The sequence below is a fragment of the Vidua macroura genome, chromosome 18, assembly GCF_024509145.1.
Source record: "Vidua macroura isolate BioBank_ID:100142 chromosome 18, ASM2450914v1, whole genome shotgun sequence".
Lineage (NCBI taxonomy): Eukaryota > Metazoa > Chordata > Aves > Passeriformes > Viduidae > Vidua > Vidua macroura.
In genome coordinates, this window is record NC_071588.1 from 1107808 (window position 1) to 1132923 (window position 25116).

Consider the following 25116-nt stretch of genomic DNA (forward strand, 5'->3'; position numbering starts at 1 on the left):
CTTGTTGTGAGACAACCTTAAACTACAGCATTAAATAACCCTAAAAACCCCAAAGATGATTTGGGGTCTGGAGCATCTCTTTTGAGAGAACACGGGAGCTGGGCCTGTTTAGTCTCAAGAAGGCTGAGAAGGGATCTCACAAACGCATATAAATATCTCAGACGCCAAGAAATTGGTGCCAGGCTTTTTTCAGTGGTGCCCAGCCACAGGATGAGGAGCGAGGCACATAAACGAGAGCCCAAGTTCCACCTCTCCACGAAGAACTTCTTTTCATTAAGGATGGCAGAGCACCGGAGCAGCTGCCCAGGGAGGCGGGGGATCCTGCCTGCCTGCAGGCATTCCAAACGCTGAGGATCCTGCCTGCCTGCAGGCATTCCAAACGCTGGGGATCCTGCCTGCAGGCATTCCAAACGCGGGGGATCCTGCCTGCAGGCATTCCAAACGCGGGGGATCCTGCCTGCAGGCATTCCAAACGCGGGGGATCCTGCCTGCAGGCATTCCAAACCCCCCTGGGCGCGTTCCTGCGCCACCTGCGCCAGGTGAGCCTGCCTGGGCAGGGGGGCTGGACTGGGCGGTCTCCAGAGCTCCCTTCCTGTGGGACCCAAGCGGTTCGGGGGTTCTGTGAGAGCCCATTTCACAGAATGCGGCAGCCCCCGGAACGGCAGCCGAGTCAAAGCGGGGACAGGCGCCGCACACCCCGGCGTGCCCAGCTCTGAGGGACACCGTGAGGGGCGGACGGGCCCGCCGCTCTGATGGACACCGTGAGGGACCTCCGGCCGCTCTGCCGGACACCGTGAGGGGCGGGCGGGCGGGCCGGCCACTCTGCCGGACACCGTGAGGGACGAGCGGGCGGGCCGGCCGCTCTGATGGACACCGTGAGGGGCGGGACGGACCTCCCCGCCCGCTCTGACGGACACCGTGAGGGGCGGGCGGGCCGGCCGCCCGCTCTGCCGGACCGTCCCGCCCGCTCTGACGGACACCGTGAGGGGCGGGCCGGACCTCCCCGCCCGCTCTGCCGGACACCGCGCCGGACTGTCTCGCCCGCTCTGACGGACACCGTGCCGACCCGTCCCGCCCGCCGGGGCTCCCTCACGGCCCGGCCACTTCCGCCCCGCCGCGCCCCACTCGGCCGCATGACGGCGCGACGGGCGGAGTGACAGCGCCCTCGGCCAATGGTGCCGCGCCGCTGCCGGAGGCGGGGCCGGGCGGCGGCGGAGTGACAGCGCCGTCGGCCAATAGCGCCGCGCCGCTGCGCGGGGGGCGGGCCCGGCGGCGGGCGCGGGTCCCTCCGGGCGGGCCGGGAGCGCGGCGGGGCCGCGGCCATGGACGAGGCCGAGCCGAGCGAGCGCAGCCCTTTGCTGAGCAGCGGCGAGCGCGGGCGGGCGGCGAGCAGCGCCTTCCAGGGCCGGCGGCTGGCCTGCGCCGCCGTGCTGCTGGCCGAGCTGCTGGAGCGAGTGGCCTTCTACGGCATCACCTCCAACCTGGTGCTGTTCCTCAACGGGCCGCCCTATGGCTGGGAGGGCGCGCAGGCCAGCCAGGCGCTGCTGCTCTTCATGGGCATCACCTACCTGGTGTCGCCGTTCGGCGGCTGGCTGGCTGACGCCCTGCTGGGCAAGTTCGGCACCATCCTGCTGAGCATGGCGCTGTACCTGCTGGGCATGCTGGCCTTCCCCGTCATCGCCGCGCCGCACACCCGCCAGGGCCTCTGCGGGGACGTCCCCCTGTTCCCCGTGGAGAACTGCTCCTCGCCGGCGGCCAACGCCACCCTGGCGCCCTGCTCCCAGGTGGGAGCCACCCGCTACTGCGCCACCGCCACCTTCGTGGGACTGGTCCTCGTCGGGCTGGGCGTCGGCTCGGTCAAGGCCAACATCACCCCGTTCGGGGCAGACCAGGTCGGGTATTGTGTGGCAGCTGCTGCAGCGCTCGGGGGAGCCCCGGGGTGGCAGAGGGGCTTGCCTTGGTGGGTGGGCAGTGCCCGACTGGCTGACCTCTGTGTCGGTGCTCAGCCTTGGAGGGAGTCGCATCATCCAGCTCTGTTCCCTGTGCGATGCACGTTGTTAAGTTGGGCCCTGTTGGGCATCGTTTTGGTGCCTGTGGGGTCTCAGATCCCTTATGACCCTTGCTTTCCTGGTTTCCCTGCCTTAGCTGTGGTATGGGAGTTGGCTAAGCCATCACTGTCTTGAGGACTTGGGTTGAATACTTAATGGCCATTAAGTGGACTGTTAATTGTCCTCGCTGGTGAGTTTGTACCCAGTTAATTCGACCTCAGAGCTCCTCAGATGAAGTACAAGGTGCACATTTTAGCTGTGACAAGGATGACGTGGGCCTCCTAAGGCAGTGTCAGAGGCCTTTTCCATCCTGTGATAAAGGAAGGCTGCGGACCCAACAGTTTTTGTGCTTTAGGTGTTTGTGCACTGCATTGCCCTTGAGTGGCATTTCTGTGCGGGCTCGTGCTGCATCACATGACGGGGGGAAGCTGCTCTGACCGGGGTAAACATCACCTGGGCTGCTCCAAAAGGACACATCCTGTCAAATGACCTTACGGGGGGCCCGCAGTGCTATTGGGTCATCACTGCAGAACCCAGTGGCTGCACAGAAAGCATTTGAGAGGCAGCTTGCAGCTCAGTAGCAACTGAGAGGCATTTGAGAGGCAGCTTGCAGCTCAGTAGCAACTGAGAGGCATTTGAGAGGCAGCTTGCAGCTCAGTAGCAACTGAGAGGCATTTGAGAGGCAGCTTGCAGCTCAGTAGCAACTGAGAGGCTCTGTTACATGTGCTTTTCTTGCAGTCCTGTGCTAAGGCGGTGTGCTGCCTGTGGATGTTGAAATGTAATTTCTGCTTTACAAACGGAGAATTTCAGTATGCTCAGGTACTGCTGAGCAGCTTTTCTAACTGAACTGAAAAGTCCAGTTGCGTGTGTGTCTGCCGGCTGAGTTCTGGTTAGAGCAGGTATCAGAAATGCCATGAATTCTTTGAAAGAGGGAGAATCCACAGAATCACTGCCAGACATACCTCTGTTCTCTGTTGTGCAGTTTGCATTTGTCATTCTTTGGCACTTCGTGTATTCTAAATTCCAGTGAAAGGCAGTCTATAAATGTAAAACATTATTATAGCCCAGGATTGTGTGTCCCCAGTGCATTAGCTCTGCTTAAGCCAGCCTGAGCCCATCAAGTGAAATAGCTTTAATATGGCTTTATCTTGTAAGGTGTTCTTCAAAACTGACTGCTTATCCCCAGAACGCTTTATGAAAGTTAAATATGGGAGATAAATAATGGCAGGAACAGAGCAAAAGAAGAGCCATTGCCAATGGAAGTGTAGCTCTTGTAGCTGGATTTTGTAAAGGCTTCTCCCCTAGGATTTCAAGGAAAGCAGGTTTTGGCTGGGTTTGCAGATAATTCACAGTGATTTATGTAGGGTGAAGCAAAAGAAATACTCCTTTCTGGGCCATAATAATCAGTGGAGCTCTGCCGAGGTCTGAATTTTTCCCCTTCTCTCCTTTTCTGGCTTATCTCTTGTTAAATATATTACAGCATGCCACTTACCTTGGAGTGCAGTTTGGGGCCCTCTTGGGTGCCTTTTCCCTGCACAGGAATGTAGAAAACTGCTGGGGAGATGAGTATATATCTATATAGCTGTATATCTATATCTGAGTGTATCTCTATCTGCCTATCTGTGTATCTGAGAATAAAGTCTATCCCAGAGCCACATTCTTGGGAAGCCAGAGCACATAGCAGAAGTGTTTGGCTGGATGCGTGCTGCTAAGATTTGTCCTCTTTCCCCAAAGGAAAGGATGAATTGTGTATTATGTACTTTAGTTGGCACAATCACCTTTCAGAATGTTATTTACACTTAAAAATTACCATGTGAATTTTTCAGCTTTAATGTGTGTATAGAATTTGGGTGGAGAGCTCTTGTACAATGAGGGGTTTCTTTATTTAGCAGAATCACTTTGTGGAAAATCGGAAACTGAATTGCAATACTTAACTTTTCTCTGAAGTTCTGTGGTTTCTAACTCTCTGTTGAGTGCCTGCTTTTAGAAGTGCTGTTAGAGTAGAGTTAGGGTCGAGTAACTTCCACCAGTCAGCTTAGCAAAAAGAGTTCCTGCGAAGCTGGGACAGACCAGCCTTTCCCAACGGTGTTCATCAGTGTTTTTCTAGAAGCTGCAGCCCGATCCGTGGTGCTGCTCTAAATCTGAGGGGATGGTTCTCGGAATGGTGTTTCTAATCATGTGATCCCATAACCTGGCACTTTCCAGTTCCCCTTTCAAGTGCGAGTGGTGGCTGTCACTTCCTGTTCCATGGAGCAGCGTGTGACTTTCTGCAGCTGGGAGACAACAGGACTGTTGGTCATGCTTGTGAAAGCTGGTTCAGCTCCAGCACTGAAGCCAGAGTAGCAGCAGACTCCTAATCTGGTGTCAGCCATAATCGTTCTAATTATAGCTGGATCTCTTGCAGGGTTACAGCGATTAGAGAGGCCAGGTTGCACCCACGCTGTGGCTGCCCTCTGAACTGCCTTCACAGCCAATAAATCTATCAGGCCATAACTGCCAGAGATCTTCTAGCTCTGCAAAAATTCCTGGTTTACAGTTGCTACTGGAAATTGCTGCTGTAAAGATGGCTTTAGAGTGATGTTCAGCTTTTATTTATTTGTGGAGCATAGATTTTCCAGCCTCTGGATAAGGATGGGGAGCCACGTATAAAGATTTGAAGGTCCCTGGCTGCAACTTGTTTTGTTGTTTCTGCTGTCAAACTTCTTATGAGCCTGTGGACCTCGAAGGCTCTGCAGAGAACAAGTTTGAAACAAGTTGTGGCATTCACAAGGCCAGTAATGATAGACGGGAGAGGAACAGACTTTATATGTGGACTTGCTGAATTTCAGTATAAAACTTTGAAGTGATGTAGCAGCTGAGTAATACTGTGGAGCTCAGCTACTGAACTCTCAGATGATCTCAAAGAATAAGTGGTTGTCTGCAGTGGTGGGTTAGAGGGTCAGGATTCTGTAAACTTGACTGCACAGAGCTCTTGTCATTGAACCTTCTTCTGTAGGCTAAGGACGAGGACAGGGCTCTCTGTTCCATCCCTGCTCTGTTGTGGGGTTGCTCTCAGAGTTGACTGGCATGAGTTTGGGGGTGTTTGTTACATTTGTCACTTGTGACTGTCAGTTGACTGCAGGAACAAATGAAAACCGCTACTGCCAGGAACTTTTGAATGATCATGTTCCTTTCATGTGGGGTTTTGACAAGACATCTTCATCGTTCTTTGTCTTTGAGAAGATTTCCCACCAGGTAGTTCAGTGGGACCTTTATTCACTTATTAATGTTTGACAGTTAAATGCCATAGTGGCATTTCAGATGTGGCTGTGATGTGATTTTTAGTGCAAATATATGCTTTGATAAAGAAGGAGGAAATGGATTCTTTGCACTCTAAGTCTGTGGCGTGTCTGTCCTTTGAGCACTGCCTTCCTTTTGGTCACTCTGTTGCAAAAAGGACACTGGAGATGCTGAAGGAAGTTTCCAGGAAGGGCCACGGACATGGTCAGTAGTTTCCAGGTGAGGAATCACCAATCAGTCTAAATTTCCTACCCCTGGAAAGGCAACAAAAATGAAGATGTGACAGTGGTTTGTGCCAGCAGTGGTCAGGGGAGAGAGGCAGCAGTGGAGCAGGAATGGGATGGAGCTGGGCTGTCCCTGGAGCAGAAATGGGATGGAGCAGGAATGGGATGGAGCTCAGCCCTCCCCTGGAGCAGGAATGGGATGGAGCTGGGCTGTCCCTGGAGCAGGAATGGGATGGAGCTGGGCAGTCCCTGGAGCAGGAATGGGATGGAGCTGGGCTGTCCCTGGAGCAGGAATGGATGGAGCTGGGCTGTCCCTGGAGCAGGAATGGGATGGAGCTGGGCTGTCCCTGGAGCAGGAATGGGATGGAGCTCAGCTCTCCCCTGGAGCAGGAATGGGATGGAGCTGGGCTGTCCCTGGAGCAGGAATGGATGGAGCTGGGCTGTCTGTGCTGTTTCTGGAGCAGGAATGGGATGGAGCTGGGCTGTCCCTGGAGCAGAAATGGGATGGAGCTGGGCTGTCCCTGGAGCAGGAATGGGATGGAGCTGGGCTGTCCCTGGAGCAGGAATGGGATGGAGCTCAGCTCTCCCCTGGAGCAGGAATGGGATGGAGCTGGGCTGTCCCTGGAGCAGGAATGGGATGGAGCTGGGCTGTCCCTGGAGCAGGAATGGATGGAGCTGGGCTGTCTGTGCTGTTTCTGGAGCAGGAATGGGATGGAGCTGGGCTGTTCCTGGAGCAGGAATGGGATGGAGCTCAGCTCTCCCCTGGAGCAGGAATGGGATGGAGCTGGGCTGTCTGTGCTGTTTCTGGAGCAGGGATGGAAGGAGTGAGGCTCGGACGGGGCGGGTTCAAAGCAGGTCAGTGGAGGTAGTCCTTCCTGCTGTGTCATTACCTGTGGAGCTCTTTGGCACAGGATGTTGTGGATTCTGAAAGCTGACCTGGGTTCAGAGGCAGGTTACACAAGCTCATGGAGAGGAGAGCTGCTGCATTGATTAAGCAGAGAGAAGCCATGCTTGGTTCAGGAAGTTTCTCAGGAGCTAATGGTTGGAGGCTGGGATAATGCTTGTCAGAAGCCTCATGGTGTGCTTCCCTGTTCTTACCTGCTTCAAAGTTTGCTTTCTTCTCCCAGCTTTCCTTTGTAGAGATGTCAGCAAGGTCATGTGCAAGAGGGAGGATGAGAAGTCATCTGCCTTGCAGAAATAAGAGAACTGAGACTTTGTGATGAAGAAACGGAAACTTCATCAAAGAGATTGCTAACACTTACACAAGTCGGAGCACTGTGTTCCATGTAATTATTTGCTAATATCCTGCTGCTCATTGGGCTTTAGAAGGAATTCCTGGATTGATCCACTGCTGCAGTTGATGAAAGTTAGGAACCGAGTACCAAGTTGGAGCTGGAGAGGGAGAATTTCTTGGGTTTAGTCTCCAGGACTGAATTGGACATTCTAACAGATGCACCCGAGTGCCTGGCAATGCTGTTAGCTGTGCTCAGGAATAGATATTCAGGATTTCCTTTGTGGGGCTTGGCTGAATGGTACAGATGGGCTTGTGCACCACTGGGAAACCTGAAGCTGCTAATCAGAACTGACAGTGTTAAAATCTCATTTTAAGACACAGCTTGCTTTTCATATTGCAAACTAAATATGGGTCTTTTGAAGATCTGGCAAATGAGGAGGGGAAATTTGCAGTTGCAAATGAAAAATAACTGACTCAGCCAGGCTGGCAGCATGGCACTGACTTGCTAGTCACTGTTAATGGCCTTTCAGTCAACAACCACTGACAAATACAGTATTATGGATTCTTCTACAGACTACTCGATCTTTTTAATGTATTTCAAATTTTAATTTGCACCATTTCCCTTACATCACCTCTTACGAGTGATGCTGGATTCCTGGGACTGAATTACAAAATGTGGAGTAACTTAGGCTAGGCAATAATAAAGAGGGATGGTGAAAACTGTACAGGATGGTTCTATAAACCAGGATGTCTTTACTTTCACTGGAGAGACACTGAGAGCTTCAAGCAGAAAAAATAACACTATGAACAGCACTGACTTACAGGGATAAATATTTACTGGGGCCTTCTGATCCTCAGGCAACCCAAATTTAATGAATTTTTTTTAAAGGTCAGAAGGATAAGTGCTCACTTTGTGTTCTGATGAGAGGCATTAAGGCTGTGTTAAAAATTAAATTTGTCGTTTAAGTACCAAGTATTCATCTGAGGCTTAGAAAATGGAATAGTGTGAACTGTTATGTAAATAAAGTTAGAAGAAGCAGTTGTGGCAATACATGAAGTTTTAGGTAGCTTAACTTTTTGTTACTAAAAAATAGTTACTTAAACTCCTGTGGACTATGGGATGTTAATTTGAGGGAGCTTTTTTTTTGTAGAGAAATGACAAATGACCCAGTGAGAGTCAGTGCAGTAGAAATAATAATGGCCTCTGTGGGCAAGCTGTCTCTCTCAGTAGTGTGGCTTTTTTATCCCTGTGCTGAGCTTCTAGAAGGTTACTGACATAATGGTGCAGCTCTCACTGAGGTGTCATTTCATCAAATACCATGTGAAGCCCAAAACACTTAAATCATTTCAGTGGGACTCTTAAATGAAACCTGAGCTCTTCAGTGTATTGAACTTGTTTGAATTCTAATTCAAAGATTCTAATTCTGTTTAGCCTTATTTCCTTCAGAAACTGAAGGGCTTGCTTTTAATCTTCTCCAGGTCAAAGACCGGGGTCCAGAAGCCACAAGAAGATTTTTTAATTGGTTTTATTGGAGCATTAATTTGGGAGCTATCCTCTCTCTGGGAGGCATTGCATACATCCAGCAGAACGTGAGCTTTGTGATCGGGTACAGCATCCCAACAGTCTGCATCGGGATTTCCTTCATGGTCTTCTTATGTGGGCAGAGCTTCTTCATCACCAAACCTCCTGATGGTAGTGCCTTCACAGACATGTTCAAAATTCTCACATACTCCTGTTGCTCCAAGAAGACCCACGGGGAACACTCAGCAAACAGGTTTGTGATGAGCTCTTCTGTGTGGCTCCACTCAGAGTCAGCCTGGGACTGGGACTCCTTAGCTCAGACTGGCTGTAGGAACTCCCAGCAGAGCCTGCAGGAGAGGGAGCAGGTTTGCTCTGAGAGCTGGAAAACTGGAGTCCTGGAGATGCTTTCTGGGAGCTGAGGGATGGAAGAGGCACAGTGAGATCACTGGGTCTCCCTGCAGCCAGATGATGGTGTCAGCTGAGCTCTGTGTGCTCAGCTCAGAGTTCCTGAGGGTGTCACGTAACCTGACTGTGCTGCTCTCAGCATTAGTTAACTTTCTTCTCTGGCAGATGTGTTTGTGGATGCCTTCAGATTTGAAAAGCACTGTCATCTGCATTTAATGCTGTAAGTAGCTTGATGGGGAGCCAAAATTTTTCCGCTCTCAAGAGCTGCCCATGGAATACTGGTGGTTGAGTTGAATCAGTGCTAAGAGATGTCAGGTGCCTGCTCTGCAGTGGGGTTTCGTGTTCAGATTGCCAAACAGTTCAGTGACTTAGCAAGCAATATCTCAAAATGCAGGTTGCTCTAAGTTCTGCCAGTTATTTAGGGCTGGGCTGTGTAGGGAGGATGGGAAATAAGGAAACTCCACAGCAGAAGGTTTCCTCTCGTGTTTCCACCTGCTGGGGATCCATTCTGGCCTGGCTGCGTTGCTGTAACTTACATGAATTACTCATTTTGGAAATGCATTAGCTTTTTATAAGGAAGACAAGCTTGCCAGTTGTGTTTAACTAAACATCTCAAATCCTTTTCCAAAGTGAAGGCCAGGGAGTGCTGCACCCGCCTCGCAAGCAAAGCCTCTTCGAGATGGCCAAGCTGTCTCGGGGGGGGCCCTTCAGAGAAGATAAGGTAGAGGATGTAAAAGCTCTTGTCAAGATTATCCCTGTCTTTCTGGCTTTAATACCTTACTGGACAGTGTATTTTCAAGTGAGTAGTTCCAAATGGTTACAGTTATATTTTACATAATTTCTAATTTAACATTTTTGGGGTGTTCTCTCATAAATAGGAAACTTACCTTGAAGCTGAGAGATGAAAAATGACTACTAAGGAATGATCTCAAATAATATTTTGACCTAATAAGAGGAAAAAAAAAAATCATTACAATTGTAGTTAAGACTTGCAGTTGTACAAATTCACATATTTTAAATACTGTGCTGTGTTTCATCTTGCAGCTGTTTCATATAGATCTAAGTGGTCTAGACCTCATTTTAATTTTCAGGTTCTGCCTTATGGAGATGATTGAGAATATCAGATGCATTTTGGGCAAAAGAAACAATGCAGAAATTATTTTCAAAGACACACAAATGATTATTTGTGTTTTTAGTAAAAATAGCTACAAGGTTTAAAAATCTCGTAATGTTCTGACCATAATTGTTTTCAGTTTGCTGTGTTAGCATTTCAGCTCTGGTATAATCTTTGTTAATTGTTATAAAATTATAAAATTATAAAAATATCTTGCTCTCAGCACTCCTTGTCCAAGTAATCTCAACTCCTCTTTCCTAATGCTAGATGCAGACAACATATGTATTGCAGAGTCTCCATCTGAAAATTCCCGAGATATCCAATGACACCAACTCCATCCATACGGTGAGCACAGCAAAACAAGTGCAAGGGGCCTTTCTTTAGTGGAAATGCAATTTGGGTCAGCATTGTACAGAAATTCCAGGAAGTTCAGGTAGTGCCTTTGGGGATCAGTGGCCTCAGCCTCTGGGGATTTAGGAGCACGATGCACATCCCAGATTTTGTCACACCAACAAGTGTCCAGAGTTCACACCAACCTGCTCTGGATGCATTTGGGTAACTTACTGCTTTCATCAAGAGTTTCTTTATCCTTCAGTGGCCAAAGTCTGACCTTTGAAGAAAGCTGATCAGTCTCCATGCCCTGAGTTTCCATAGCAGGACAGAAGCATTTCTGCAAGCCCAGTAGGAATGAATACCCATCCTTAAGTGATACATTAGCATTTGGAATTTGAGACACATTTGTTACCTTAGACTGCCTAATCAATAATCACTTTACCTTCAGCATATTGAAAGAAGCTGTTCAATCAATACTTTTCAAGAAAGGCTGGCATCATGTGATTGCAGAAATGGTACAGAGAAGTAAAACACAGGATTTACAAGATTTACATGTGTTACACCACCCTCTCTATTCATTTGACAAGTGTAACTTGATTTTAATTGAACTTTGCATTTACATTAGTAAGACTGTTTCTGCTGTTCTGTGGCATATTTCTGATAGTTCTAAGCTTAAAGGAGAAATACAGAGCTTGGCTATTAAATACTTTCCATGACTGAATTAGGTAAAAAGTTCAATTCTGTCAGATGAGAAACTGAGCTTACAGACGTATGAGCAGCTGGACTTAATGAAAACCTGAATAGCTGAATATGTTCTTCAGCTTTTAAACACTCTTATTTGACTTTTCACAATGTCTGTCAGTGCAGTGGTGTTTATTTTGAATCAAGGTGTTCAATCAAAACCTCATTTGTAAAATAATAGTAAAGATTAACTCCTAAGTATGAAATTGCCAACTGGAGTCATGTCCCCTTTCAGTTTCCAGCAGCCTGGCTGACCATGTTTGATGCAGTGCTTATCCTGATCCTAATCCCTGTAAAAGACAAACTGGTGGACCCCATTTTGAAGAGGAATGGCTTGCTGCCATCCTCGCTGAAGAGGATTGCAGTTGGGATGTTCTTTGTGATGTGCTCTGCCTTTGCTGCAGGTAAGAAAACGACTTGGACATCTCCTGACTTGGTGAATTGTTCAGCTCACAGCAACAGCATTTTTTAAAGAACTGTGTGAATATTTAATTCAGCATTATGCAGATCTTTTTTAGTGGGATAGTTGGAATGTGCCTTCATGGATGCATTTTCCTCAATAAAGGGGATTGTATCCAAAAATTTACTAAACTGTTTTGAACACTTGCAATAAAATTGGACCAATTTTCCTGCCTGAAGTAGATTTTGCATATACCCTTTAAAAATGTTTCTTCACACATTCTGACTCATAAGTATAAAAAAGCTGAAATTTTACCCAAAGTCCTTTCCTCTGCTCTGAAATAATAAAGTTAGGTTATGGCTGAACAAGAGTTTCCTCCCACTTTGGGTTTTCTCTCCCCTATCTTCCTGTTCCTTAATGTTTGGAAATTGGTGTAGTGTAAAATAGCTCAGCTGTAGCATGAAAGGGAAAAGATGGCAACTCTGCTGGCCCCATAAATCAGCTGCTTTTGAGATGATTTCAAGTTGTTAAGTGCTGCTGATGTGGAACTGAACATGTCTGAGCAATGCTTCACAGAATCTATAGCCCTCACCAGCATCAGTGCAATGAACATCCCAATAAAGCATTATAGCATTAAATAAATTCATTGCAGCACTTGGGATCCCCCATATTTTAGGGAGAGGGACACTTTGTATGGTTATTAAGATTTCTTTCAATGAGAGAGGTAATTATTAGGCCAAGGTCACTTTGTGGGCAAGGAAAGTTCTCCAAGCAAAGTCATTTAAAGTTAAAATAGAAGTGTTTCTCTTATTCCATGTTTCTTAGGACACTGCTGCTGCAGAAGAGGATGATGTAAAACACTTAAATGTCAGCTCTTTAAATAGAACCTGTGGGCTCACATATGAGGGAATTCAAAACCAGCAATATCTGTCTTTATTCAGAGTGGGGAAGAGCACATCAAGCTGTGATAGCTGAGTTGGGGAATGGGTTCATGCAGCAGAATTCCTTCAAGATTCAGATGCTTTTTTCAATTAACCTACAAATGTAACAAATGATTTTGTTGGTTTGATCCTCCCCAAGTCTTCCCCAGTAGAAACTGAAAAGGTGAATTCTTTGGGTGATTATTTGCAATCTGTTTGGAAAGTTTAACCTTTTGGAGTAACTTCACATCTCTTCATCATAACAGGAATTTAAGGGCTTCAGTTGTGACAAATTTGGGGGTTAGGAAACTGTTTATTTCTAGCAAGGTGTTGGTTTACATGTTTGATTCAATTTTTATTTTCTCGTTAAGTGGTATTTATAGCTGCCATATTTTAACATTCTTAAAATACACTGCTGCCTTCGAGAGGGACCCTGAATAAAATCTTAAAGATATGAAAATGTCAAGAATTTGCAGTCATGGCAATATCTTAATGATTTGTTTGTGCCATAGTTCCATTTTGACTTGCTTATCTAACAGCCATTAGTTGTGGACACTACTGAAGCTACCTATTAGATTGGTTAGATTATTTAAAATATTTTATAAACTCTGTTAAAATACAATTGATAAGATTTAATGAGCATCTGCTGTGCTTCATGCATCTCGTGGTGAATTCTGAGCAGCAATGTTCAAGGTTATTCAACTGGAAAATCTACTTCATTTATAGAGTTTAAACCATTATAGCAAGAAGTTCAAATTATTTTAACTCCTAAGAGTGTAAAATTAAATATGAAAGTTGTCTATCAGGGTCTTAAAGGAAGAATCAACAGATTCCAGATTCTGAAGTACTTTGAAGATGAATTTATGGCAAAGTTTGGTATATTGTAGTTGTGCTCCTAGGTGGCTCAATGCTTATTTTGTAAGAGTATAAACACATTAAGATCACTTGATGTTTTGAGGCACAACAATTCTGTGTTGAGTGTAAATAAATGAAATTATGTCTGAGCTCTTAGATGACTGTACTGCTTTGTTTACACTTTAATTAAGTTCCACTCTAAAGTGTTTGGCAGCTCTATTAAAATTTAAACATCAAGAAGTCCAGTTCCATTTTAATTACAGCAGCTCTTCATAGTTCACAGGGCACTGAGGTAGCTGAAGAGAAAGATACATAAAGAAAGATATATAAAAATAAGATGGGTCACCTAAAAAGAAGTGAGGAATACAGAGAAAATGTGGTGGCTGGCCTGACATGAGGAAGTAATAAATTCAGACCAGTACCTCAGACCCAATGTTAGTGAGAAATTTGGCAGTGTCCCTTAGCACAGAGGTGCTGGCTGGGCTCTGTGGCAGTGCTGCCAGTGTGGCTCAGAGGGGTTCAGCAGCCAGGACCTGTGCCCGTGGCACCCTTTGGGTGGCTCCAGGGCAGGGAAGCAGATGGAATCCCTGTCCGTGCTGTGATAGCCACAAAAGCAGCCTATCTAAGGCCTGCACATGGATTTTGGGACACATTTGGTGTCCCAGGATGAGGTCAGGACAGAAAGAGCCCCGAGGTGACAGCACCGATGGGAGTGTAACCACACTGGAGGAAGCAGTGGCTCGTCCTGCTCCTCTGAATTGTGATGAATAAATTCACCTTATTTCCAAGGATAAGAGATGAGAGCTCCTTTATAGAGGCCTCTTTTGGGTGAAGCAGGGAGTTTTATTAACTGGTAGCTACTCTGTGTATTTTATGTAACTGTGAGCCAATCCTTTAATCTGGGCAACTTCAGCAAAACCCTACAGCATTATTTGATATTCACTTTCTACTCTAAACTGTTGTGCTGAGCAAGCTAAAAATGCTTATATTTTACACTATCCTGTCTCTTTTTCATCCCATATGAAGTACTTTCTATGCAATGTATTGCTTGTAAATCAAGCTCTAATGAGCTCTCGGATCTCTTCGGATGAAAAGTGTCATATAAATGTCATAATCATATTCATAGAGGGTTTTCATAGCTCTACAGGACTGCTGTAGCCATTTCCATAAGCAAAAAGACTTCTAATTTATGAATACTACGGTGGCAGTTGAAATGGTTCAACAGTGCAAAGTAGTAGTTTGTGAAAATGAGATTGTCTTTTAAAAAACCCCAGCACAGTGTCCATGAGAGCTCTGAGCTGATCCATCCAGAAATGGGCTAAGTGTTTGTATAATTATTGCTACTGAATGAGAACATAATCACTAATTCTATGGCAGAACAACTGTATGTCTTGAAATAACATCAGCAGAAGCAGTCTGAAATGCTTTATGTCAGGAAATAAATACATATTCCTATTGTATCATTTCTAATTGTAATGCAAGGCTGAATCCTAATTTGATTCTTAATATGGAGAAACAATGTTTGCATCTTAGGTCAATTTTTTTTCCCTCCCCTTTCACACAGGAATTCTGGAAAGCAACAGACTGAAAATTGTAAAGGTTAAAACAATTAACCAGACAATTGGGAATGTTACATACCATGCTGCAGATTTGCCAATCTGGTGGCAGATTCCTCAGTATGTGCTGATTGGATTCAGTGAAATATTTGCAAGTATAGCAGGTAAGAGTCTGTGTGTGCTTAAATCTGCTTTTGTATCTGTCATAAACGGTGGAATCTTAGAAAATGAATACTTCTGAAATCATTACAAGTAAGCTCTGATGTTCCCCAATACATTTGCATACAACATTGCTCAATTTAAGTGGCAGAACTCACCATTGTCTCACACATTTGAAGCCTGGCTATTTAAAACCGTGCTTTCAAAATTGAATTTCAAGCAGAGTGACAACTAAAATATTTGTGTGGCATCTAATTAGTGCTGGATATTTGCAAGCCCTAATGGAAAACAATCTACTCATTCAATATTTTATTTATTTATTTATTTATTTATTATAATTAATTATATTTCTGTATTTTAATGCAGTTTTGTGTCCTCTGACTGTTCCTCTGTGTTGAAAATACAATTTGTACTTTGTGATTTTTTTTTTTTTTTGGTCTTATAAACTGAGCTCACAGTTTAGAAAGTCAATTAGTAAATGGAAAGACCTTTCTGGGGGCAAAGGGAAGAAATAAATGACATTTAGAAAGACTTACCAGTTTAAATTCATGTTACTTTGAAATAAGAAAAGTTTTTGTGTATGTTAATGATGAAGCAGCTATTTTTATATCATTTTATCTACTCTATTTCTAGATCAGTTTTTCAGTAGCTGTTCCAGTAGTTCACCATGACTCTAATCAAACTGAAACTCTGCTCCCATTTTGTGTGTCTTGAACAAATGCAAGAGATCTTAAATCCCCTAACAGTGCCCTGTGTGATGCACTGGACAGCTGTGTGCTCACACTGACTTCTAAGCTGAAAGTGAAGGGGGAGGAGAGGGTGAACAGGAGTATAAAATCAGATTTTTGGTGTGTTTCCTGTGTGTGCAGGGCCCATAGCAGGAGGAAAGCTCAGGCAGTTCTCTGTGGTGCCTGTGGCTGTGCCAGCTCACCTTTCCTGGGGAGGCACAGCTGAAATGCTCCTGGGAATCTCTCAGCACGGATCTGCACACGTGTGTTTGAGCAGGGCATGGTTACAGTGGCAGAAACACCTCTGGGTGTCCAGCTGAACATCTCTGAGACACCAGAAACACCTCTGGGTGTCCAGCTGAACACCTCTGAGACACCAGAAACACCTCTGGGTGTCCATCTGAACACCTCTGAGACACCAGCAACACCTCTGGGTGTCCATCTGAACACCTCTGAGACACCAGCAACACCTCTGGGTGTCCAGCTGAACATCTCTGAGACACCAGAAACACCTCTGGGTGTCCAGCTGAACACCTCTGAGACACCAGAAACACCTCTGAGACACCAGAAACACCTCTGGGTGTCCAGCTGAACATCTCTGAGACACCAGCAACACCTCTGAGTGTCCAGCTGAACACCTCAGACACACCAGAAACACCTCTGGGTGTCCAGCTGAACACCTCTGAGACACCAGAAACACCTCAGAGACACCAGAAACACCTCTGGGTGTCCAGCTGAACACCTCAAACACACCAGAAACACCTCTGGGTGTCCAGCTGAACATCTCTGAGACACCAGAAACACCTCTGAGACACACCAGAAACACCTCTGAGTGTCCAGCTGAACACCTCTGAGACACCAGAAACACCTCTGAGTGTCCAGCTGAACATCTCTGAGACACCAGAAACACCTCTGGGTGTCCAGCTGAACATCTCTGAGACACCAGCAACACCTCTGGGTGTCCAGCTGAACACCTCAGAGACACCAGAAACACCTCTGGGTGTCCAGCTGAACACCTCTGAGACACCAGAAACACCTCTGGGTGTCCAGCTGAACACCTCTGAGACACCAGAAACACCTCTGGGTGTCCAGCTGAACACCTCTGAGACACCAGAAACACCTCTGGGTGTCCAGCTGAACACCTCTGAGACACCAGAAACACCTCTGGGTGTCCAGCTGAACACCTCTGAGACACCAGAAACACCTCTGGGTGTCCAGCTGAACACCTCTGAGACACCAGAAACACCTCTGGGTGTCCAGCTGCCTCTTTGGCACTGCTTCAGTAGGATTGTGGAGCTCCCTGCTGCAATCCATCAAAACTCCTCCCGTGCCTCGTGGAAAACTCCCTTTACAACTCACTGCATTTCTGCTTGACTACAGTCACTGTTAGAGTGCTGAAATTCTGTTTGCACATGCTGAACCCTGAGGCTCACCCACTCAAAGTGGCCATACCCACAGCTCTCCTCCTTGGGTTGCTCGTGGCACAGCTCCTGTTTCACTTCCCCTGGGGGAGGTCACTTCCATTCCTGGGCAATCACAGCAGGCTGAAGGGAGATCTCTGCTTCTGGGAGATCTTGCTGGCCCTGGCCCCAGCTGTCACATGGCCCATTTGTTCCCCTCTTAGTGGAACAGAGAACTTCTGCTCCAGCAGGTTTCTGGTTACTCGTGTGCTGCTGTCATCACACTTGTTAGGAAATAAAATAAGGTGCTTGCATTGCTTGGCAAGGAGAATAACAGTGGGGTTTGTTGTTCTTTCTGTCTACTCATTTGCTGTCCATTTCATTATGTGTGTATGGTGCCTGTCACCAATGCTAGCACACAAAAATCTGAAGATAAAATCTTGCCTGATTTAGTTAGTTACTAAAACTAAGGCTGTATTTAACATTTTATCCAAAGAATAAAATGAATTACTTGTAGTCAGTTCAGTGACAGTGCCACTTAAATCCTAACTCAGATAAACAGATGACTTATCAGAAACACAAGTGTTCATGGAAAATTAAACCAATTTCTTCCCTCTTACACAATCTTGTTTCTCTATCAGGTACTATTAATAGTTTATAGGTGTTTGCAAGGAAAAAAAAAATAGCAAACCTGTCTGCAGGCTGTGGAAAGGTCTTGAAGCACTTTCTGTTTGCTGAACTCCAAGCTGAGAGGACTTTAGTGGAGTTCTTTGTGAGAAGTCTTTAAGGCTTGCACAATTCTTATGTGAATATTCTGCTCCTTATGTGAATATTCTGCTGTTCTGCACTGCTGGGTCTGTACCAACAGCATTATGACTTCAAAAACTCTTGGTCAGTGTTTGAAAAAAAATGTACCAGAAATTCTATGCAGAGCTTAATTACTCTGTGTAGTGCACTTTCATTGGATTTTTTTTTACAAAGGCTCCTTCCAGCCTTCTGATTATTATCTGAACATAATATTATTAAGAAGGCCTCTCAAGACTCTGAGTTTACTTTACCAATTCAATATTAAACTTGATAAAGGCATCTACTGTGCTATGAAATTCAGGCTTAAAATAAGCAAAGTGTTACTGTTTCCAAAACCATAGTGCTTTGGAAAAAGTGTTTGTTGTGAGCAAAAAGGGACTAAATAGCCCAAGAGCTGAAACATACCTCTGTTTTTCTGTTTACTGTAAAGCTAAGCATATTCTTATTAAGCCACATTAGTTACACTTGAGGTACCTTTAAAAAGATGACACACATTGCGTTAATCTTTTGTATTGTTCTGTCAATCCTCCTAAAGCACCCTTGTCTAACTGGGAATTGTAATCTCACATGACAACACCAGCGAGGGGCTTTAATTTCAGAAGTGCTTGTTTGCAGGAGCATGAAATCATTATCAATGGCTGCCAGCAGCCAAAGGAGCTCTGAAGGCAAAGAAAAGATTTTGTATTCTTTATGCCAGATTAAATATTAGTGTTGCTGCAAAAGTCATTCAAATTTAGAAATGCACCTTATTTTGTTGCAAAAAGTGCAGGGTTACACTCATTTTGCTTTTTGTTCTGAGTCTTAATGTCTTTTTCCAGCTGGAACAGTCAGATCAGTGTATCTGTAAAATGAACAAGAAAAGAAACAGTCCTTTCGCGTGCTACACCTGAGCTTGACTTGTACAAAACATTCAAAGCCTGGTGACCAAGGTGTGGCTGAGGCTCAGGAGACCTGTGGCAGCTCTGAGAACGTAACCAGAAGTCACAAACAAGCTGCTGTGTGCTCAGAGTAGTCTGCTTGTTTTTTCTTAAAGTGCAGTTGGGCAGGTAAATACTCCTCGGAAAATCAGAATTGTTCTGTTGTGGCAGAGCCTAGGAAACAAAGGCACTGTTCATTCTGGAAACAAACACCATCCTGCCCCCTGCCCTGCCCGTTGGCAGCTGTGTCTGTGCCTGTCCCGTTCTCTGGCTGTGGTTTGAGTTTAGGGAAGCCCCACAGCTGAGTTCCTGCTGGCCTCCCATCCCATCCCATTATTCCATCCCATTATCCCATCCCATCCTATCCCATCCTATTATCCCATCCCATTATCCCAGCCCATCCTATCCCAGCCCAGCCCAGCCCATCCCATTATCCCATCCCATCATCCCAGCCCATCCCATTTTCCCATCCTATCCCATTATCCCATCCCATCCTATCCCATCCTATCCCATTATCCCATCCTATCCCAGCCCAGCCCATCCCATTATCCCATCCCATCCTATCCCATCCCAGCCCATCCCATTATCCCATCCCATCATCCCAGCCCATCCCATTATCCCATCCCATCCCATTATCCCATCCCATCCTATCCCACCCCATCCCATTCCATTATCCCAGCCCATCCCATTATCCCATCCCATCATCCCAGCCCATCCCAGCCCGCTCTGGCCCGTTTGCAGAGGGAAGGAGCAGCAGGGTGGTGGCCACAGCCACGGCTCAGGTGCCAGGAGGCTGCTGTTGGAGCACTGAGAGCACCCAGCTCTGCTTCTTCCCAAAACCAAAGCTCCTCCCTCGCAGCAGCCAGGCTGGCCTGTCCACCTTCAAGTGTTCACCCTTTTCTTGACAAGAAATGCCACTGGATTTCTATCAAAGCCTGCCTGGAGTAGTCAGACAGCAGTGGTGCAGTAAATAAAGCATGCCTTTATTATGCCAGACATAAGAGTTATGCAATTTCAGGTCTGTAATGCTCTCCTTGCAAAGAAAAATGTCAGATGAGGTAGCATTAGTTCCCAGCATGAGCAGACTGTTTTGAAACAAGCATTTCACCTGTCAGAAAAAGCTCTGCAAGGAATGTATTTGATTGTCTCTTGTGAATAATCCCATTTGATTTTTGACAGGAGTATTATTCTAAAAAGGAGAGTTAATCATGGGCATTAATCTTTGTGTGGCAGAGCCTAACCCAGTGTGTGCTCTCAGTACACAAATTCAGTAGCACAGATTTGCAGATGGATGGTCACTGGTAATGTTTTTCTTGGGTTTATTGGTTGACATTTGAGTAAAGACAGCTGAAAATTCGAGCCCTATATCTAGAAATCTTAAAAAGAACTCAGAGAATTCTAGATCAAAAGTAAATTAAATTAATTACTGCCGTTCCAGCTCCAGTTAATTTCTCTGTCTGCACATTCAGAGACAGACACTGAGGCTGTGAGAAATAAATGTTCATGGCTAATGCAAGAGTGACTTTTTTCCTTGTCCTGCATGTACTGCCCAGCAGCCAGGGAACAGGAGATGGGAAACGTGGAATTGCCAGGTTTGAGCTAGTTTAATGCATTTCTTTGAGGATAATTTTAGACAAAAAAAATGAATATGTTGGTTCAGAAGATTTCTTGATTTTACACATGGAATATAAATAAGATCAAAGTCTGTGTCTCAACATTGGGTTGATACATTGATGACCTTTAAGAGGATTCATAAAGCAATTAAAAGGACCTGGAACTGCTCGGGATTCACTGCATACCTGTGGCTTCTAGAACACTTCTAGATCAATCTACTGTTATTTCTTACATATTCTAATAGCATTTTTTCATCTTGTAATACAGGTCTAGAATTTGCATATTCAGCTGCTCCCAAATCCATGCAGAGTGCAATTATGGGGCTGTTCTTCTTCTTTTCGGGGATTGGCTCGTTTGTTGGCTCTGGATTGCTGGCACTGGTGTCTATTAAAGAAATTGGCTGGATGAGTAATCACACAGATTTTGGTAAGTGTGGTTTTCAGTGTGCTCATGCTCTGGAAAGTAGAAGTTTCAGTTAAGCATCAAGCACATGGCACTGTTGAGTTTTAACACAGTTACTATTTTCAAAATAATAATTTGTCTACTGCTTTGTTATAGTTTCATTTTGCATCTAAGTATGAAATAATGTGACTGTGCAAAATAATTCACTGCCCTCATGAAAGCATGAGGAACACCTCTGTAGAGCTTCAGTTACTTGCTCAGCTGTTGCTGCATTTCATCTCTAGAAATTACAAATATTTTCATTTCAGTAAAAAATATTTAAATTACATGCAGCAGAAGAATATATTTGGTATAAAGTACTGAAATTGCTTTCTGTGGTTATGGGACGTAAAATGTACCCATTTCTCTGCAAGTGATTATTCAGCTTCCTCATTTCAAGTGACTTCATTGAAATTACCATGAGTTAATTCTGCACTTGTGTCTGCTAGCTATTTATACTCCTAAAGTTCAACAAATCACCTGCTTTGAGTTGCCAGTGGAGGTTAAAAATAATTACTGGCACCAGTAGGTGGCACCTTGGGAATTTCAGAAAACCCTCCCATCCTCAGTGGGCTAATTAGTTCAACCAGGAGGAGTATGAACAGTTCTTAAAACGTCTGCTAGGCCTGCTGTGTGTACATGGCTTAAAATTGCAGCCTAAACTTTCAGTTTGGTCCAAGAGAATTTGCATTTCAGCTGGATTTGCATCTACCAAAAAGCAGTGGTGTCTGATTCCTCCATGTGCCACAAGTTGGCATCTGTGGCTTATAAGTTGTTCTTTAAAAGCTGCAGAGGAAAACAAAAAGCAGCCTGAACCTTATGGAAGTGTCCTCCCCAAAGGAATATTTCATTCCATCTCTTCTTTTCCCCAGTCAATTCCAAAACTGGAAAAGGAACAGAGGTCATTCAGCTGACAAGAGCTCAGCAGGGAATGAGAATTCCACACAAATAATGACGGTGCTTCTTCAGCCCCTTGCCCTTGTTCTCTGAAGCAGCTGCTGAGAAGACACTGCCAGATCTTCTCCCTGGGAAATATTTGGCTGTGCTAAATGCACCCAGAGGTGGCCAGCACTGGAAGGGGCTGCCTTTCAGGAGCCATTGGCCAGCTCTGTGAAGAGGCTGCTCAGCTCAGCGGCCGTGGGCACCGTCAGCACCAGGTGTTGGTGCCTTTCCCCAGCAGGGACACACCTGGCAGCTGTGCCTGGGGGGATTGCAGCTGCAGCATCCACAGCAGCCCTGCTGTAACCCTGAGGAACTCTGTGACTCCACTTCCAGCGGGGCAGCATCACTGAAAGTTGCCAGGGCTGCTTCTGAACTTCACCTGGCCTTTCCAGGGTAGGAATTGCAAGGAGTCGATCAGGGAATGACTGGGGGCTTCTTCGTGAGGTGCTGTATAATGGCTGTAAGCACGTGCCCTAAATTTCTATTTCTGCCTACTCATGACATCACTGGGGATGACTGCCTGCCTCCAGAATCTCCTGAGGAAGTTCCCTCTCTGCCAGCACTTCAGGCGTGGTTGCTGCCATTGAATTGACTCGTTTCTCCCACCAAAACTAAGATTTCATGGGTTTAATATCCCATCTCATAAAGGATAATTACTACTCTTTAAACACATCTGCTCTTGAAATGGAGATTCACATCTATATTGTATTTTAAATGTCAAGGAAAGGCTCCGTTTAATTTTATTGCATTTTATGATAAGTTCATTTAATTGAATCTTAAGTTTCAGTAATTAAAGTAATTTAATCTGAACGTTTATAGGCTTGCTGCAGGAACAGCTGGTTAGGGTCCATGTACACGTCACTATTTGAGTCTCTGCAACACATCTGATAATTGTAATGGTCCAGTTGGCTGTGCTGTGCTGGAAATGAGCCACAATATATTGTTCTTGGAAATCCAGCAGGAGTTGGGCATGCTTCCTAACAGAGGAATGATGTTCTAGCAATGAGCTTTCTTCATTTAACATTGTTCAATGTCCAAAGCAGTAATTTGTGACAACTTTGAGGGAGCATCAAAGGTGAACTGAACCACAAAGAAGTCACCTATGTTTTCATGAACTCTAAACTTTGTTGCCAAAAAAGGCTGGGAAATAATTGCAGTAATGGCTTTTTTTATATCTGTGGAGTTGCCAACTACTTCCTTTACAGCATTCATTTTTTGGGATTTTTTTTTTTTTTTCTGTTGATTTGATCTAAGGCATTGGAGAAAAGAAGAAAACATTCCTTATGCTGTGCACATCTTCCTCAGCAGTGCCAGCCTTTGCTGTGGGTAATTAAAAATGAGCTGTGCTTTGGTTTGGCTCTGCAGGAAAGTTCACCACTTAAACTTGACCAGATTCACGTTTTTGTTTGTATCATCTTAGTTAATGCTTTCTTCCTCTCCAATTCTTTCTAGGTAATATTAATGGCTGCCAACTGAACTATTACTTCTTCCTGCTGGCTGCTATCCAAGGAGCCACCCTGCTGCTTTTCCTGATAGTCTCTGTGAAGTACGAGCACCACAAGTCGAAGGCGAGCGAAGCGGCTGCCAACGGGAGGCCGTGAGCCCTGGCACGGGCAGCCTGTGCCAGCAGCACCCAGGGAAGGGGCAGTGCCCAGCCAGGAGCTCTCCTGCCTGCCCGGGGACTCTGCAGCCCTGCCCTGTGCGAGTGGTAAGTGCCTTATGGCAGGGGCTGCTTCTTGCACCAGGTCCTGGCAGAGGACAGCGAGCCCTGACGGGAATGCGCTGCAGGCATTCCAGCTGCTCTTTGCTCGTGGGGAGATGTTTACTGAGCCCCCGAGGCTGGGACTCCTGCGAGGGGAGTGCAGGGACTCCCAGGGGCTCTTCTGACCCAAACTGAACGTGGATCCACAGAAACACTCGGCAGGCCAAGCCTCCCCTGAGGACACAGCACAGAGACCTTTGACAGGAGCCTCAAGCAGTGCTGGGAGTCATTTTGGGGTGAGAAACAGGAGCAAATTGAATTACAAATTAGCACAGCTTAAATTTTGTAATTGACCTGTTACTGACAGTGCATCAAGGATTTCAGTCCAGACTTGCAGTCAGGAGTATCCAGGACTGAATCCTAAACCCCAGGAGCTGATCAGCTGCTGCAGATTGGTGCACAATTAACACTTGTTGGGATTGAAGCTGTTTGACTGCAGCAATGTCTTTGTTTTTGAGCCTGCATTAGATGTGTTAGGACAACACCCACCTTTGGACAAGGCCCTGTTCAGTCTAACACTGTTACTCCCCTAAGGACTATTCCAAATATTTGCAGGAAGCAAAGCGAGCTGGAATTCTGAGCAGATCAATGCACAGTAACCATTTAGCAGCCTTTAGCCAGGTCCTTCAGTCTTGTCTTACTTTTAGTTAACGTGCTCCAGGGTTTGGATCTTTCAGCAACACATTCCTCCAGCAGAGCAAATGGCTTTATGTTCAGCCTCTTGAATTTTAATGATTCTAACAACTGTACTTCAGAGTGTGTGCAGACTGCTATGGAAGGTGCAAGGAATTATGCAGAAAGAAAATAAAACCTTTTTATTAATGTGTTGAATTTTTATAGTTTCCTTTGTCTGCAGTTCTGTTGTTTAAAATGTCCTTATTTTGTACATGGACATCTTTTTAATGAGTTTACAAAATAAAAGGAACCTCCATGCTGTGACTTTTGACCCTTTGTTTCTAGGTGAATAAAATTCTACTACAACTACTTTGTTCTTCAGCCTTTATTTCCTGAAGACACAGTGGAATGGTGTTGGATTTCTGAATGTCCACAGGCACCCCATTAATTCTGTCAGACACAACAGCAGTGTCCTATCCTTGCCCAGATAAATCAGCAAAAATGCTTCAGCTCTTGCATTCCTTAGTATGATTTAAAACTGGAATGACTGAAAAATAATGTCTCTATGAGGAAAAACTAATTTCCTTTTCTAACTCTGTTTTAGAAGCTCCATATGCTGTGTTTCTGGAATATCCCATTTATAACCAACTAAAACAGCATAATATTAGCAGAGTGGAAGCTGCATAAGAGACAGAACAGGGACCAAATATTTTTTCCCTTTTTTTTGGCCGCTGTTCCCAAAAAAGAACCAACCTGGGGTGTTTCACACCTGCATCATTGCTTGCCAAGGCTCCCACAGGCCAGGAGAGAGCTGGCTTGTGCCTCCTCACTGGTGTTCTGGGAGGTTGCTGGAGATTTGGCTCTCTGAAGTGTTCCTTGCTCTGAAGGACTGGCACCAGGGGCAGAACCTCCCAGGGGAGCACTGACTGTGCCCCTTTCTGATCACTGAGCTTCATTAAATGTTTTCACCCCAAGTTCTTAAGTTTTATCAACAACATTCATAAATCTCCCACCTGATAAGGGGTAGTTAAAGCTGGGTTTAAGGACAGGAGAGCAATCTGCAGGTTACCAAAGAAATCAGGTGTCTGACAGTGTGAGAG

General features: G+C 45.5%; 1 protein-coding gene across 1 annotated transcript; it reads left to right on the forward strand.

Moving 5' to 3' along the window:
• The first annotated feature begins 1310 nt into the window (after positions 1 to 1310).
• SLC15A4 (solute carrier family 15 member 4) lies at positions 1311 to 24385 on the forward strand. Its single transcript, XM_053994154.1, has 8 exons — positions 1311 to 1892; positions 8265 to 8560; positions 9343 to 9511; positions 10094 to 10171; positions 11136 to 11304; positions 14640 to 14795; positions 20524 to 20682; positions 23092 to 24385. The coding sequence occupies exons 1-8, from the start codon at positions 1323 to 1325 to the stop codon at positions 23238 to 23240; spliced, it is 1746 nt and encodes a 581-aa protein (XP_053850129.1). The 5' UTR covers positions 1311 to 1322; the 3' UTR covers positions 23241 to 24385.
• The last annotated feature ends 731 nt before the right edge of the window (positions 24386 to 25116 follow it).